This window comes from Macaca fascicularis, chromosome 19, assembly GCF_037993035.2.
Source record: "Macaca fascicularis isolate 582-1 chromosome 19, T2T-MFA8v1.1".
Lineage (NCBI taxonomy): Eukaryota > Metazoa > Chordata > Mammalia > Primates > Cercopithecidae > Macaca > Macaca fascicularis.
The window spans coordinates 57,279,439-57,291,924 of NC_088393.1; the positions used below are offsets into that span (position 1 = coordinate 57,279,439).

The window sequence follows — 12,486 nt, forward strand, 5'->3', positions numbered from 1 at the left end:
CTCTTTCTCTCTCAGCCTCTGTCTTTCTCCCTGTCTCCCCTACTGTCAGCACCTCTTCTGTGTGGTGAGTGGACCGCTCACCCCTCTAGGTGAAGATGTCGGCCCAGGAGAGCTGCCTCAGCCTCATCAAATACTTCCTCTTCGTTTTCAACCTCTTCTTCTTCGTGAGTTGCCTCATGGCTCCCCAGCCCAGGCCCAGCCCCTGCCGCTAACCCTGCCCTCATCTTCCCCCGTGGCCCACCGCCGTATCTGCCTCTCCTCAGGTCCTGGGCAGCCTGATCTTCTGCTTCGGCATCTGGATCCTCATCGACAAGACCAGCTTCGTGTCCTTTGTGGGTGAGGGGGGCTGGGGCAGGTGGGAGGGCCTCCCCCAACCCAAGTGACTTTCTGTGGTCTCCCTTGTCTCAGGGAGATCCATGGTGCCCTACTCTGCAGGCAGGTCACAGGTTCCCATCCACTGCTCACCGTTGCTTCGCTTCTCGGAGCCTGCGTCTTCTTCCGGCAAATGGGGTTGTGCATACAAACAATGACCATGAGAGCCATTTCTCAAGCACTTCCTATCTGTCGGGACTTGTGGCTGGTCAGATGCCCCCACAAACCTTCCCCTCTCTTGAGGTTCAGAGAGGGGAAGTCCCTTGATGGATGTCATATAGCAAGGAAGTAAAATAGCCAAAATAACATTAATAATGATAGGAAAAAAATAATGAAGTATGACCCTAAATAATAATGAAATATGACCCTAAATGCTCATATTTAAGAAGTCTTTGCCCTGCGTTGAGGACTGGGTTGAACACATGTTCCCATGTGTCCCTCAAAATGACCCTAGGGGCCGGGTGTGGTGGCTGACGCCTGTAGTTCCAGCACTTTGGGAGGCCGAGGCAGGTGGATCACTTGAGGTCAAGAGCTCGAGAATAGCCTGGCCAACATGGTGAAACCCTGTCTCTACTAAAAAATACAAAACATTAGCCAGGCACGGTGGCACGTGCCTGTAGTCCCAGCTACTAGAGAGGCTGAGGCAGGAGAATCACTCGAACCTGGGAGGCGGAGGTTGCTGTGAGTCGAGATCACATCACTGCACTCCAGCCCAGGTGACAGAGCGAGACTCCGTTTCAAAAAAAAAAAAACACACACACAATAAAGAAACAAAAAAACCTCTGAGAAACAGATACCGTCCCCTAGGCCTCAGGGAGGTTTAAAGAGCCAAGCCAATGTCACAGAACAAGTGATAGGGCTGAAACTACTGGGGATGAGGAGGAGCTGAAGGAGGAAGGAGAGGGTGAGAGGAAGAGAGAGATCCAAGGATAGGAAAGAGAGGCCCAGAAAGAAGACAAAGTTTCAGAAGGAGACAGGGACTCAGGGTGGGGCAGGGACAGAGTCCCAGAGAGGGCACCAGGATACTGCTTCCCACTTGGGCGGCTGCCTAGGCGGGAAATGGGGCTGCCTGGAGTTGTGCCACCCGGCTTATCATTGCTCCCCTCACCTCTCCCAGGCTTGGCCTTCGTGCCCCTGCAGATCTGGTCCAAAGTCCTGGCCATCTCTGGAGTCTTCACCATGGGCCTCGCCCTCCTGGGTTGTGTGGGGGCCCTCAAGGAGCTCCGCTGCCTCCTGGGCCTGGTGAGTGCCTCATCCCTCTCCATCCCTAGGAACACTCCTATCCCCACCCTCGAAAATGGCCTGGGCCGAGGTTGTGAGGGTGGTCAGCCTCATCTCTCCACTCTGCTCCCCAGTATTTTGGGATGCTGCTGCTCCTGTTTGCCACACAGATAACCCTGGGAATCCTCATCTCCACTCAGCGGGCCCAGGTAAGCTTCCTGCAGTGGCCATCACCCACCCCCAGCAGAGAGGAGGGGGAAGAGAGTGGGGGGAGGGGGTGGAGAGAGACGGAGAAACAAAGGCAGACAGGGACTGACCTAGATAAAGAGAAATAAGAGGCTGGGCGTGGTGGCTCACACCTGTAATCCCATAATCCCAGCACTTTGGGAGGCTGAGGCTGGAGGATTGAGTCCAGGAGTTTGAGACCAGCCTGGGCAACATAGTGAGACCCCATCTATATTAAAAAATATATCTGGGTGTGAGGGCATGCACCAGGGGTCCCAGCTACTTGGGAGGTTGAGGTGGGAGGATCACTTGAGCCAAGGAGTTTGAGGCTACAGTGAGCCATGCACTCATCCTGGGTGACAGAGTGAGACCCTGTCTCAAAAAATAAAATAGAAAGACACACCGACCTGGACCAAGGGAGAGAGGGATAAACAGCTCCAAAGGGAAACACACAGGAAAAAGAACAAGAGAAAGAAAAAGATGCCCTGAAAGAAGAGACAGAGACTTAATGAGCCATAGAAATAGTGGGAGAAACAGAGTGACAGACCTGAAGTACACAGAGCTAGCCATTCAGTGAGGATCTAAGACTGACCCAGAGATGCACAGGGGCCGCCTGAGGCTGGCACAGCCTGAGAGGGGGTGGGATGGGGCGGGGCACGTGAGGTCCAGCCTCACTGGTGGCCTCTCAGCTGGAGCGAAGCTTGCAGGACATCGTAGAGAAAACCATCCAAAAGTACCACACCAACCCCGAGGAGACCGCGGCCGAGGAGAGCTGGGACTATGTGCAGTTCCAGGTGAGCCCTCTCCTCCAGCTCCCTCCCCGACTGACCCGCCTCAGCCCTGTGCTTCGAGGAGACTCCACCCCAACGTGGCCCCGACCCCCAGCTCTACGACACGAACGTACCCCAACCCCTCCCAGGCCCAACGCCCGCCACTCCCCAGATGACACAACTGGCCCCGGCATGGCCCAGTCTCCCAGTACCCAGACCCTGGCATGGCTTCGCCATCTACCTTGGGAGACTCCGCCCCCGCCCCGACCCCGCCCCGACCGGAGGTAGTCAGGCCCCTAGTCCCAAGACCCTAGCGAGACACGGCTTCCTACCCCGCAGTGAGTCTGGCTTCCATCGGACCCCGCCCCGGATGAGACTCACAGGGTCTCGCACTCCTATTCACCTGTCGGGTATCAGAGGCTCAATCGCACCGCCCACCAATCTCTGGTTCAGAGCGAGACGCTGCAGCTACTTCCCCAGCCCCAGATCACCCCGTGACCCGTCTCTCCCAGCCCCATTTCCCGTAATGTCCCCTGGCCCCGGCCCCATAGCGACACCAGCCCACTGGCCCCCACTCCACACCCACCACTTAGTCCCCTGCTTCCCGACCTGACCTCATACCCATCACCTTGTCCCCTGATCCCCAACATCATATGTCTCCAGTCTCGGTCCCTCTGACCCGTATCCCTCTCCCAGCTGCGCTGTTGCGGCTGGCACTCCCCGCAGGACTGGTTCCAGGTCCTCACCCTGAGAGGTAACGGGTCGGAGGCGCACCGCGTGCCCTGCTCCTGCTACAACTTGTCAGCGACCAACGACTCCACAATCCTGGATAAGGTGATCTTGCCCCAGCTCAGCAGGCTTGGACAGCTGGCGCGGTCCAGACACAGTACAGACATCTGCGCGGTCCCTGCAAACAGCCACATCTACCGCGAGGTGGGCAGGGGTTCGGAGCATAAACCTGTCGAATAGGGCGGGGCCTGCGGGAGGCGCAGGGCTGCCGGTGAGGGGCGGGGCCTGAGAAAGGGCGGGGCTACAAGAAAAGAAAGGTGCGGTAGGCGGGGCGGGGCCCTCTGAAGGGGGCGGGGTCCGTAGGAAGGGCAGGACCTAAAGAAAAGGCGGGGCTGGCTCTGGAATACAGACATCTAGGGAAGGGCCAGGCTTGGAAAAGGTGAAGCGAAGGTGCACTAGTAAGGAGACGAGAGAGGCCTGGTGACTATGGGAGCGGGTAGATGCCTGAAGGCGGTGAGAGTCAGGCTGAAAAGAACGCTGGCCCTGGGCTTGAGAGTCCCAGAAAGAATCCCTTTAACTTTTCCCTACACCCGCAGGGCTGCGCGCGGAGCCTCCAGAAGTGGCTGCACAACAACCTTATTTCCATAGTGGGCATTTGCCTGGGCGTCGGCCTACTCGAGGTGATCTGGCCCCGCCCCCACCCGCGATCTGCCGGGATTTAACCTAGATGGCCCTGCCCTTCATTTCGCGTCCTCCGGTTGCCTGGGAAGGACGCGCTCGGGGCGGAGCACAGCCCACCCCAGCCCTCCCGCGGCTCCACCCAGCACCAGGGGTGGGGGCGGCCTAGCTTCAGGGAGCCCTGATTGGCTGCACGCAGGGAAAACCTCCTGCTATTGGCTGCGATCTCCCTCCCCTTTCCCCGCAGATGACTGTTATGATGCTGAGCGTGCAGCTACAGCGCAGGGCACTCCGCCGGAAATGCGAGCCGCACTTGCCGGGCGCTCGAGGTTCGAGCCCCGGGCCCAGTCTGATCGCTGACGGCGGCGGCGGCGGGCGCAGCGGCAGTCTGTGGGGTGGTTGGGGCATGGCGGGTGCCTGCCCCAACTGGGGGGACAAGGCCCCGCAGGGCAAGCTGCCCATGGCCCTGGGACTCTGGCCGCTGTGGGTTCAAGACGAGGACCAGCCTGATACTAGGAGTGCAGGCGCAGAATTAGAGGCCGAGGCAGAATTAGAGGCTGAGGCAGAGGGGGAGACAGATGAGCCTCCAGAATAAACGACCCTGGGCTTGCTTCCGACCTTACTCCTTCTCAGCCTCTACCCCGACCCCGCCTCCCCACCTATAGCAGCGGCGCTTCCCCTACCCCCACTTGTTGCAGCTGTTCCCGCCTCATCAGCCAGTCCTGCGGCAGTTTCCTTCGAGCCCCGCCCATTTCTACCTATCCCGTTCTCCAGCCCCGTCCCGCCTAATTCACGGCCCCACCCCTGACCTTTCTCGCCCGGGTGGGCATCACCCCCGTCTCGCCAGCACCCCTTCGACTTCTCTGACCTCATCTCCTTTCTCTATAGCTCGGGTTCATGACGCTCTCGATATTCCTGTGCAGAAACCTGGACCACGTCTACAACCGGCTCGCTCGATACCGCTAGGCCCCGCCCCCGTCACGTGCGCTGGGGACTTCCCTGCTGCCTGTAAATATTTGTTTAATCCCCAGTTCGCCTAGAGCCCTCTGCCTTCACATTCCCCTGGGGACCCAGGTGGCTGCCTGCCACCGCTGCTGTCACCTCTCCCACGGGACCTGGGGCTTTCGTCCAGTTTCTTGCCCCCATCTGTCGGCCTACCACCTCCCACAAGATTATTTTTCACTCAAACCTCAAATAAATGCCCTGCGTTTTTGGTAAAATAGCTTTATCCTCTGTCAGAACACAAACCAACAAACTTTGAGAGGGGAGGGAAGAAACAGTCTAGCTCACAGCTCACTTGTGGGGGAGATGAGATTAGAAAGCTTCAACCCACTACTTGTGCAGCTGAGATAAAGTCAAGACCCTAGCACCCACTTATAAATATCTCGTTATATTAAAAAAAAAATATTTCCAGGGCCCACCTGGCTCTGCTCCTGCACAGAAAGGGTTAATCTTCACTTTGTGATCTCACAGGTCATGGAGTGAGGGTGGTAGAGAGAGGCAGAAATTTCAGGGGGAGGGGTGGCTGGGAAAAAGTAAAGGGGACAAGCCAATGTGTAACTACGGCCCTCCAAGACATGCAGAGGAGTGGGGGGGCCCTGCCAGGGGCTGAGAAGTCAGTGCTGTACCTGGAGGTTGTCTCACTCCTGTCCCCACAATCCCTGATACTCCGGAGTGATCTGTCCTTTCAGACACCCACTGTGAGGTCCCAATATTGGGGTTTATCCTTTCCTCAGTCCCAGCCTGTTCAGCACTCCAACCAAGTTTTGGGGCCCTTCTAATGGGGGGGATGGCCCCAGTTGCCTAGGCCTCTGAGGTCAACCCCTTTACATCACAGCCCTCTCCCCAAATAAGAAGCATGAGGTGAGCTGGAGGACCCTCCCTGGGAGGAGGGTGTTCTGGGGGTGAGCCAGTTTTGGGGTCCCCCTTCAGTCCCTGACCAGGCGGTAAATGTGATGCTGGGCCCCACGCTCGCTGGTGGAGACCTCGAAGACATAGGCGGTGCAGAGCAGCAGTTCCTGGGTGTCTCTGTTTGTCACCACCTGCCAGGGAGGCCAGGACAAGGGACTTATGCTTAGAAGGGAGGGCAGGGACCCCTGTGCACCCCCGCCAAGTTATCATGGAATACCCAGCAGGCTCTTTTCTATCTCCAGGAAACAGGCGGCCACCGTATCATGTTCCCCAAGAGAAAGGCATGCCCAAAAGTCAGTTCCCTCAGCTGAGCGTTGGCAGTGATGGTGTATCACGTCTCAGGGTCAATCAGGTTCCCATCATATCACATTCCCCAGGTAAAGGGATCCCCATCATGTCACAGGTAAAGAGAGAACCCTCCCTGCAGCTTCCGCAGTCAAGGGGTCTCTGCCTTACCAGTCCAAAGAGTTAAAGGGGCTCCCACCATGTCATGTTCCTTGAGAAGCTGAGGATCTGCCTTGAAGTGTCCTCCAGTCAGCTTCCCCAGGGAAGGAGGGCTTACGTGCGAGTGCTATGGGGCTGGGCGTGGTGGCTCATGCCTGTAATCCCAGCACTTTGGGAGGCCTAGGCGGGTGGATCACTTGAGGTCAGGAGTTCGAGACCAACCTGGCCAACATGGTGAAACCCCCGTCTCTACTAAAAATACAAAAATTAGCCAGGCATGGTGGGGCATGCCTGTAATCCCAGCTACTCAGGCGGCTGAGGCAGGAGAATCGCTTGAACCCGGGAGGCAGAGGTTGCAGTGAGCTGAGATCTTGCCACTGTACTCCAGCCTGGGCAACAGAGCAAGACTCCATCTCAAAAAAAAAAAAAAAAGAGAGAGAGAGAGAGGGCTGTGACATCCCCACCACATCAGTTCCCTAGGTGAAGGGGTCCCCTAAACTAAGGGTCAATGGTGGGGTCCCCACTGCATCAGTTTCCTGGTTAAAAGAGCCTCAGGCTGAGGGCTCACTTCGGAGTCCCTGCTGTGTCAGTCCCTGGGTGAGGAGTTCCCCTAGACTGAAGGTCTGTTATAGGTACTGTCCCTCCACACTGGGGGCCCCTGGGGGCCCCCACTCCAGCCTAGCCCCAGGCATCACCTGGAGGATGGTGAAGTTTTCCAGGACGCTGTTCATCATGTATCGCTCAGGCAGCTGCCGCAACTTGTGCAAGAAATTCACCAGGTACTCGCACATGGGCGAGCGTAGCAGGCGGTACACAAATCTGCCATCCTCCAGCTGGGCCCGTTCCGTCTGAACCAAGGGGCAGGGAGTGGGGAGAATGGTGGCTGAGAGACACACGGGTCACCCCAGGAACTGAGCTCCACCCTATGCCTCTAAGATGCCACCACACTCAGTCTCACTGCCACCTTTCTTTCATCACCCCACCCACAGTGACCGGAGACTGGGCCTGAACCCTCAGGGATCCAACTCAGGATCTCTGAGCCTGCAAATCACAAGCCCCTCAAAGTGATGCTCTGAACCACCAAAGACCTCTGAACTCCTCTAGCCTCCCAGCCCTCAGATACCCTCCAAAGACGCCTCCATGACATTTTCAAACTCTATCTAACCTCTAAACCTGAGACTTCCCCAGGTCTCCAGCAACCCCTAAGTGTGACTTCTGAACTTCTTGCCCTAGGAACCTCTCCATATCCTTAAGACCCTTCTCGGCCGGGCGCGGTGGCTCAAGCCTGTAATCCCAGCACTTTGGGAGGCCGAGACGGGCGGATCACGAGGTCAGGAGATCGAGACCATCCTGGCTAACACAGTGAAACCCCGTCTCTACTAGAAAAAAAAATACAAAAAAAACTAGCTGGGCGAGGTGGCGGGCGCCTGTAGTCCCAGGTACTCGGGAGGCTGAGGCAGGAGAATGGCGTGAACCCAGGAGGCGGAGCTTGCAGTGAGCTGAGATCTGGCCACTGCACTCCAGCCTAGGCAAGAGAGCCAGACTCCGCCTCAAAAAAAAAAAAAAAGACCCTTCTCAATCTCAGTGACTCTAAATCTCTATACTACACATGACCTGTCAGCCCTCAGAATGATCCCTACCTGTGACTTCCGGACTCCACATTAGCTCCCAACGCATGCATTAAACCCTCAAAAGAGGCTGGGACCCACTCCCTCCACGCACACCCCAAATGCCTGAGCCATCATGGCTTCTGGTCCATTCTGCACCCCCAAGTGCTGGGTGGCTGGGCGCTCACCCGCCCAGAGCTCCACCCCTCCAGCCTCACCTCCACCTTCTCCACCACCTGCTTGCCAAAGGAGCAGACCTTGGAGGAACAGGTGAGGGTCATGTGTTCCAGGCTCTCATACTGGCTGCTCACTCCATAGAAGCCACCACTGCTGATGCTGCCACCGGCCCCCGCCTCCTCGCCACTTGGGCCCCAGTTCAGGTCCGCCTGGGAGATGGGAAGGCACAGATGAGTCAGAGGGGACGTCCCTTATAAACAGTGGAGACTACCGGGCGCGGTGGCTCACGCCTGTAATCCCAGCGCTTTGGGAGGCTGAGGTGGGTGGATCACCTGAGGTCAGGAGTTCAAGACCAGCCTGACTAACATGGAGAAACCCCGTCTCTACTAAAAATACAAAATTAGCCGGGTGTGGTGGTGCATGCTTGTAATCCCAGCTACTGGGACACTGACGCAGGACGCAGGAGAATCACTTGAACCCAGGAGGCGGAGGTTGTGGTGAGCAGAGATCGGGCCATTGCATTCCAGCCTGAGCAACAAGAGTGAAACTTCATCTCAAAAAAAAAAAAAAAAAAAAAAAAACCACAGCAGGGACTCTGCCCCATAGCCTAGTTTTCCCATTACCCCTGCAATTCCCGGCTTGATTCCTCAGTGCTTTTTTTTTTGGAGACAGGATCTTGCTCCGTCACCCAGGCTGGAGTGTGGTGGTACAATCACAGCTCACTGCAGCCTCGACCTCCTGAGCTCAAGTGATCCTCCCACCTCAGCCTCCTGAGTAGCCAGGACCACAGGTGCATGCCACCACACCCAGCTAACATTTTGTATTTTTTGTAGAAACAGGGTTTCACCATGTTGCCCAGGCTGGTCTCCAACTCCTGGGCTCAAGCGATCCTCCCACCCTGGCCTCCCAAAGTGCTGGGATTACAGGTTTGAGCCACCGCATCAGGCTTTCAAAGTTCTCCAAGGGCTGGTTTCTGGAGAAGATCCACCACCCATTCATGTTGAGGAAGTCTGGGTCCCCAAAACAGTCTTGGCCCTCTCTCCCCAGTAACCAAAGGAACCCTGGGATTCAAATTCAACCTTTTTTCTTTCCTTTTTGTTTTTTGAGACGAAGTCTTGCTCTTGTTGCCCAGGCTGGAGTGCAATGCCACGATCTCGGCTCACTGCAACCTCCGCCTCCCGGATTCAAGCGAGTCTCCTGCCTCAGCCTCCCAAGTAGCTGGGATTACAGGCACACGCCACCATGTCTGGCTAATTTTTGTATTTTTAGTAGAGACGGGGTTTCATCATGTTGGCCAGGTTGGTCTCGAACTCCGGAACTCAGGTGATCCACCCGCCTCGGCCTCCCAAAGTGCTGGGATTACAGGCATGAGCCACCATGCCCGGCCAATTCAACCTTTTTCTCTTGAAGCCCGCAACTCAAGAGTTCAGCCCCTTCCAAGGGACTGGTTACTAAGGAGGCAGTTACTGCTTAGCAACCAGTTCAAGATGAACACCTCCCTCTAAGCCCCTCTACCCTGGTTGCTAAGGCAAGTTGCTACTCCCTAGCAATGGGACTTCACAGAGCCTGCGGAGACCTGACTCCTCTTCAGAGCGCTTCCCCCTCGGCCGAATCTGAGAGGTCAGACTCCCTCCATAACCCCAGTGGCCAAGTGCGTAGACAGCTGGCCAAGTGTCACTAGGCCAAGTGGGGCCTAAGGAAGCCTAAGAGCTCATCACAGGTTTGGTCTGAGTCGCCTCCTTGAGAGGTGTACCTCTTCCTCTTCCTAACTTTAGTTGCTAACACTGTGCCAGGTCAGTCTTCTCAGGGGCTCAGCTCCATCCCTCACTGTGGCAAAACCAAAGACCTTACCAGCTGCTCCTCTGAACCCCTTCAGCAGCTGGGCTTCCTAAGGGGGTGGCTCTCCAGTCCTGGGACCTGATGAGGCCTGTCTTAAGCCCCAGCAGTGTCTAAGCCCTCAGCTGCACATCCCCAGAGCAGTTTCAGACCCCTGCTTCACACGGCAGAAAGCTCCAGAACCATGAGCCACAAGCTCCAGAACTGCAACATTCCCAGCGAGGCCAATAAAGTTCAGACCCTCAGTAGCCTTTCTTTCTTTCTTTTTTTTTTTTTTTTTTTGACAGGGTCTCATTCTGTCACCCAGGCTGGAGGGTAGTGGCACAATCTTGGCTGACTGCAGCCTCCACCTCCCAGGCTTAAGTGATCCTCCCGCCTCAGCCTCCAGAGAAGCTGGGACCACAGGTGCGCACCACCACACCCAGCTAATTTTTTCATTTTTTGTAGAGTTGAGGTCTTTCTGTGTTGCCCAGGCTGGTCTCAAACTCCTGAACGCAGGCGATCCTCTCGCCTCAGCCTCGCAAAGTGCTGGGAAGATAGAAGTGAACCACCACACCTAGCCAGGCTTTCTTCTCAGAGACTAGATCCCTCTACCACCTTTGTTACCATAAGAACTAGCACCCCCTAAACATCTAGGCAACATTTATTGAGCCCAGGCCAGGCGCTGTGGCTCACACCTGTAATCCCAGCACTGTGGGAGGCCAAGGCGGGTGGATCACTTGAGGTCAGGAGTTTGAGACCAGACTGGCCAACATGGTAAAACCCTGTCTCTACTAAAAATACAAACATTAGGCCAGGTGCAGTGGCTCATGCCTGTAATCCCAGCACTTGGGGAGGCTGGGGTGAGCGGATCACTTGAGGTCAGGAGTTCAAGACCAGCCAGGCCAACATGACAAAACCCCGTCTCTACTAAAAATACAAAAATTAGCTGGGCATGGTGGCACATGCCTGTAATCCCAGCTACTTGAGAGGCTGAGGCTGGAGAATCGCTTGAACCCAGGAGGCAGAGGTTGCAGTGTGCCAAGATCGCACCATTGTACTCTAGCCTGGGCCACGGGAGCAAAACTCCATCTCAAAAAAATAAATAAAGAAAAACAATAACATAAAATAAAACACATTTATTGAACCCCTGTAGTGTTAGTCATCGTACTGGACACTAGACCAAGTAGCCCTAAGAAACACGCAAGATGGGCCCTCTTAGTCACAGTTATATAAATGGCACCTGACACCAGGCCTCTACACAGGAAGTGCTCAGTAAATGATTGCTACATAAATACAGGACTTGGCCAGTCGTGGTGGCTCACACCTGTAATCTCAGCACTTTGGGAGGCCAAGGCGGGCGGATCATTTGAGGCCAGGAGTTCAAGACCAGCCTGGCCAACATGGTGAAACCTCGTCTCTACTAAATATACAAAAATTAGCCGGATGTGGTGGCGGGTGCCTGTAGTCCAAGCTACTGGGGAGGCTGAGGCAGGAGAATCACTTGAATCCAGGAGGCAGAGGTTGCAGTGAGCCAAGATCCAGTCACTGCACTCCAGCCTGGGTGACAGTGAGACTCTGTCTCAAAAATAAATAAACAAATAAATGAATACAGGACTTGACAAAGCCACTCCGTGGCTCCTTCCATCACTTCCTCAAAGCCAGACATTCTCTAGCAACAAGGTCTGGTGAAACTGATGCAAAGCATCATTCCCCTCTTTAGAGAACAGAGCCTCCACAAGTCCACTGGCAAAGGGGAGGGGGCTGTTCCTTAGCAGCAAGGCTTGGTGCAGTCAGGTGGGGCACAGGGAAGCCTGGAATGTGGCAAGCCCATGCCCAGGACCCCATTAGTTACACGGCCAGGTAACTCGCCATATTAGTTACATGTGGCAATATCCAGCGAGGCCCAGGCACCCCCACCCTGGGGACTGGCCTCCTGGGTGTTCCTTGTCGCAAAGAGGGCTGACACTCCAAGCCATGAGGACTGACCGGTACGTCCCAGGCTGACCTGGCAGGGCCTGCGACCATCTCTCTTAGGGCCAGAGGCCTTTGCTGGGACACCACAGGATTTGTGAGCACTTTTGGTTTTGCTGCGACAACTCACCCAGAACTTGACCAGGAAGAAGGCATGGGGGGGGCCACGATCATACAGCTCTCGGAGGCCACCCTTTTTCTCGGGGAATTTGTCGTAGATCTGCCGGACGTCCACGCTCTCGAGCGGCGGCGCTCCGGGGCTGGGGCAGTGCTGGCTGATGTGCACAAACAGGTGTCTCTGGTACTGAGGAGGGTTGGCCGTGGGTGAGAAGTCGGAGATGGGCTGGATCTCCAGCCCGTGCTGCCTGAGCCCACCAAATGCCATCACCATCCCCACAGCTCTGGCCAGCTGTTCCACGCTGTCCACCCAGCACTGGGCCTGACTCCCACCCGTCGTCCCCACTCCTGTCTCCTGCAGCCCCTGCAGTCCCACAGTCCCCAACTCCCTGCCACATCCCCCAACTCCATCTTCACTGCCTCAGCCGCAGCACAGGCCTCCTGCC

The 12,486-nt window shown here is 56.1% G+C and overlaps 2 protein-coding genes across 39 annotated transcripts in view; one reads left to right on the plus strand and one right to left on the minus strand.

Moving 5' to 3' along the window:
* On the plus strand, nt 1-5,215 carry CD37 (CD37 molecule). 2 transcript variants are annotated; one of them, XM_005589885.5, is made up of 8 exons: nt 1-164; nt 264-336; nt 1,490-1,614; nt 1,728-1,802; nt 2,508-2,612; nt 3,285-3,521; nt 3,914-3,997; nt 4,884-5,215. In XM_005589885.5, exons 1-8 carry the CDS (start codon nt 96-98, stop codon nt 4,959-4,961), a joined length of 846 nt encoding a protein of 281 aa, XP_005589942.3. In that variant the 5' UTR covers nt 1-95; the 3' UTR covers nt 4,962-5,215. The 2 variants fall into 2 exon arrangements, with proteins under 2 accessions (XP_005589942.3, XP_005589943.3); XM_005589886.5 differs by having other exon boundaries at nt 264-332.
* Nucleotides 5,204-12,486, minus strand: part of TEAD2 (TEA domain transcription factor 2) — a 24,576-nt gene continuing 17,293 nt past the window's right edge. For 28 of the 37 annotated variants that reach the window (XR_012427841.1, XR_012427842.1, XR_012427839.1 and 25 more), the window contains 4 exons: nt 12,054-12,227; nt 8,176-8,343; nt 7,046-7,198; nt 5,204-6,037 (listed from right to left, as the gene is read on the minus strand). Coding sequence is in view for 32 of the 37 variants with exons in the window: in XM_074024197.1 (XP_073880298.1) it covers nt 5,924-6,037; nt 7,046-7,198; nt 8,176-8,343; nt 12,054-12,227 (609 nt within the window). In the remaining 5 variants the exon portion in view is untranslated. Of the gene's footprint in view, nt 6,038-7,045; nt 7,199-8,175; nt 8,344-10,220; nt 10,499-12,053; nt 12,228-12,486 lie in introns of those variants that run through there. The other 9 variants (XM_074024186.1, XM_074024200.1, XM_074024184.1 and 6 more) reach the window with 3 other exon arrangements.

Coding starts and splice junctions, on each gene's coding strand:
- CD37 (XM_005589885.5), top strand. CDS start 96: ATGTCGGCCCAGGAGAGCTGCCTCAGCCTCATCAAATACTTCCTCTTC. Junction 337..1,489: donor CAGCTTCGTGTCCTTTGTGG/GTGAGGGGGGCT, acceptor CACCTCTCCCAG/GCTTGGCCTTCGTGCCCCTG. Junction 3,998..4,883: donor TGGGCGTCGGCCTACTCGAG/GTGATCTGGCCC, acceptor CTTTCTCTATAG/CTCGGGTTCATGACGCTCTC.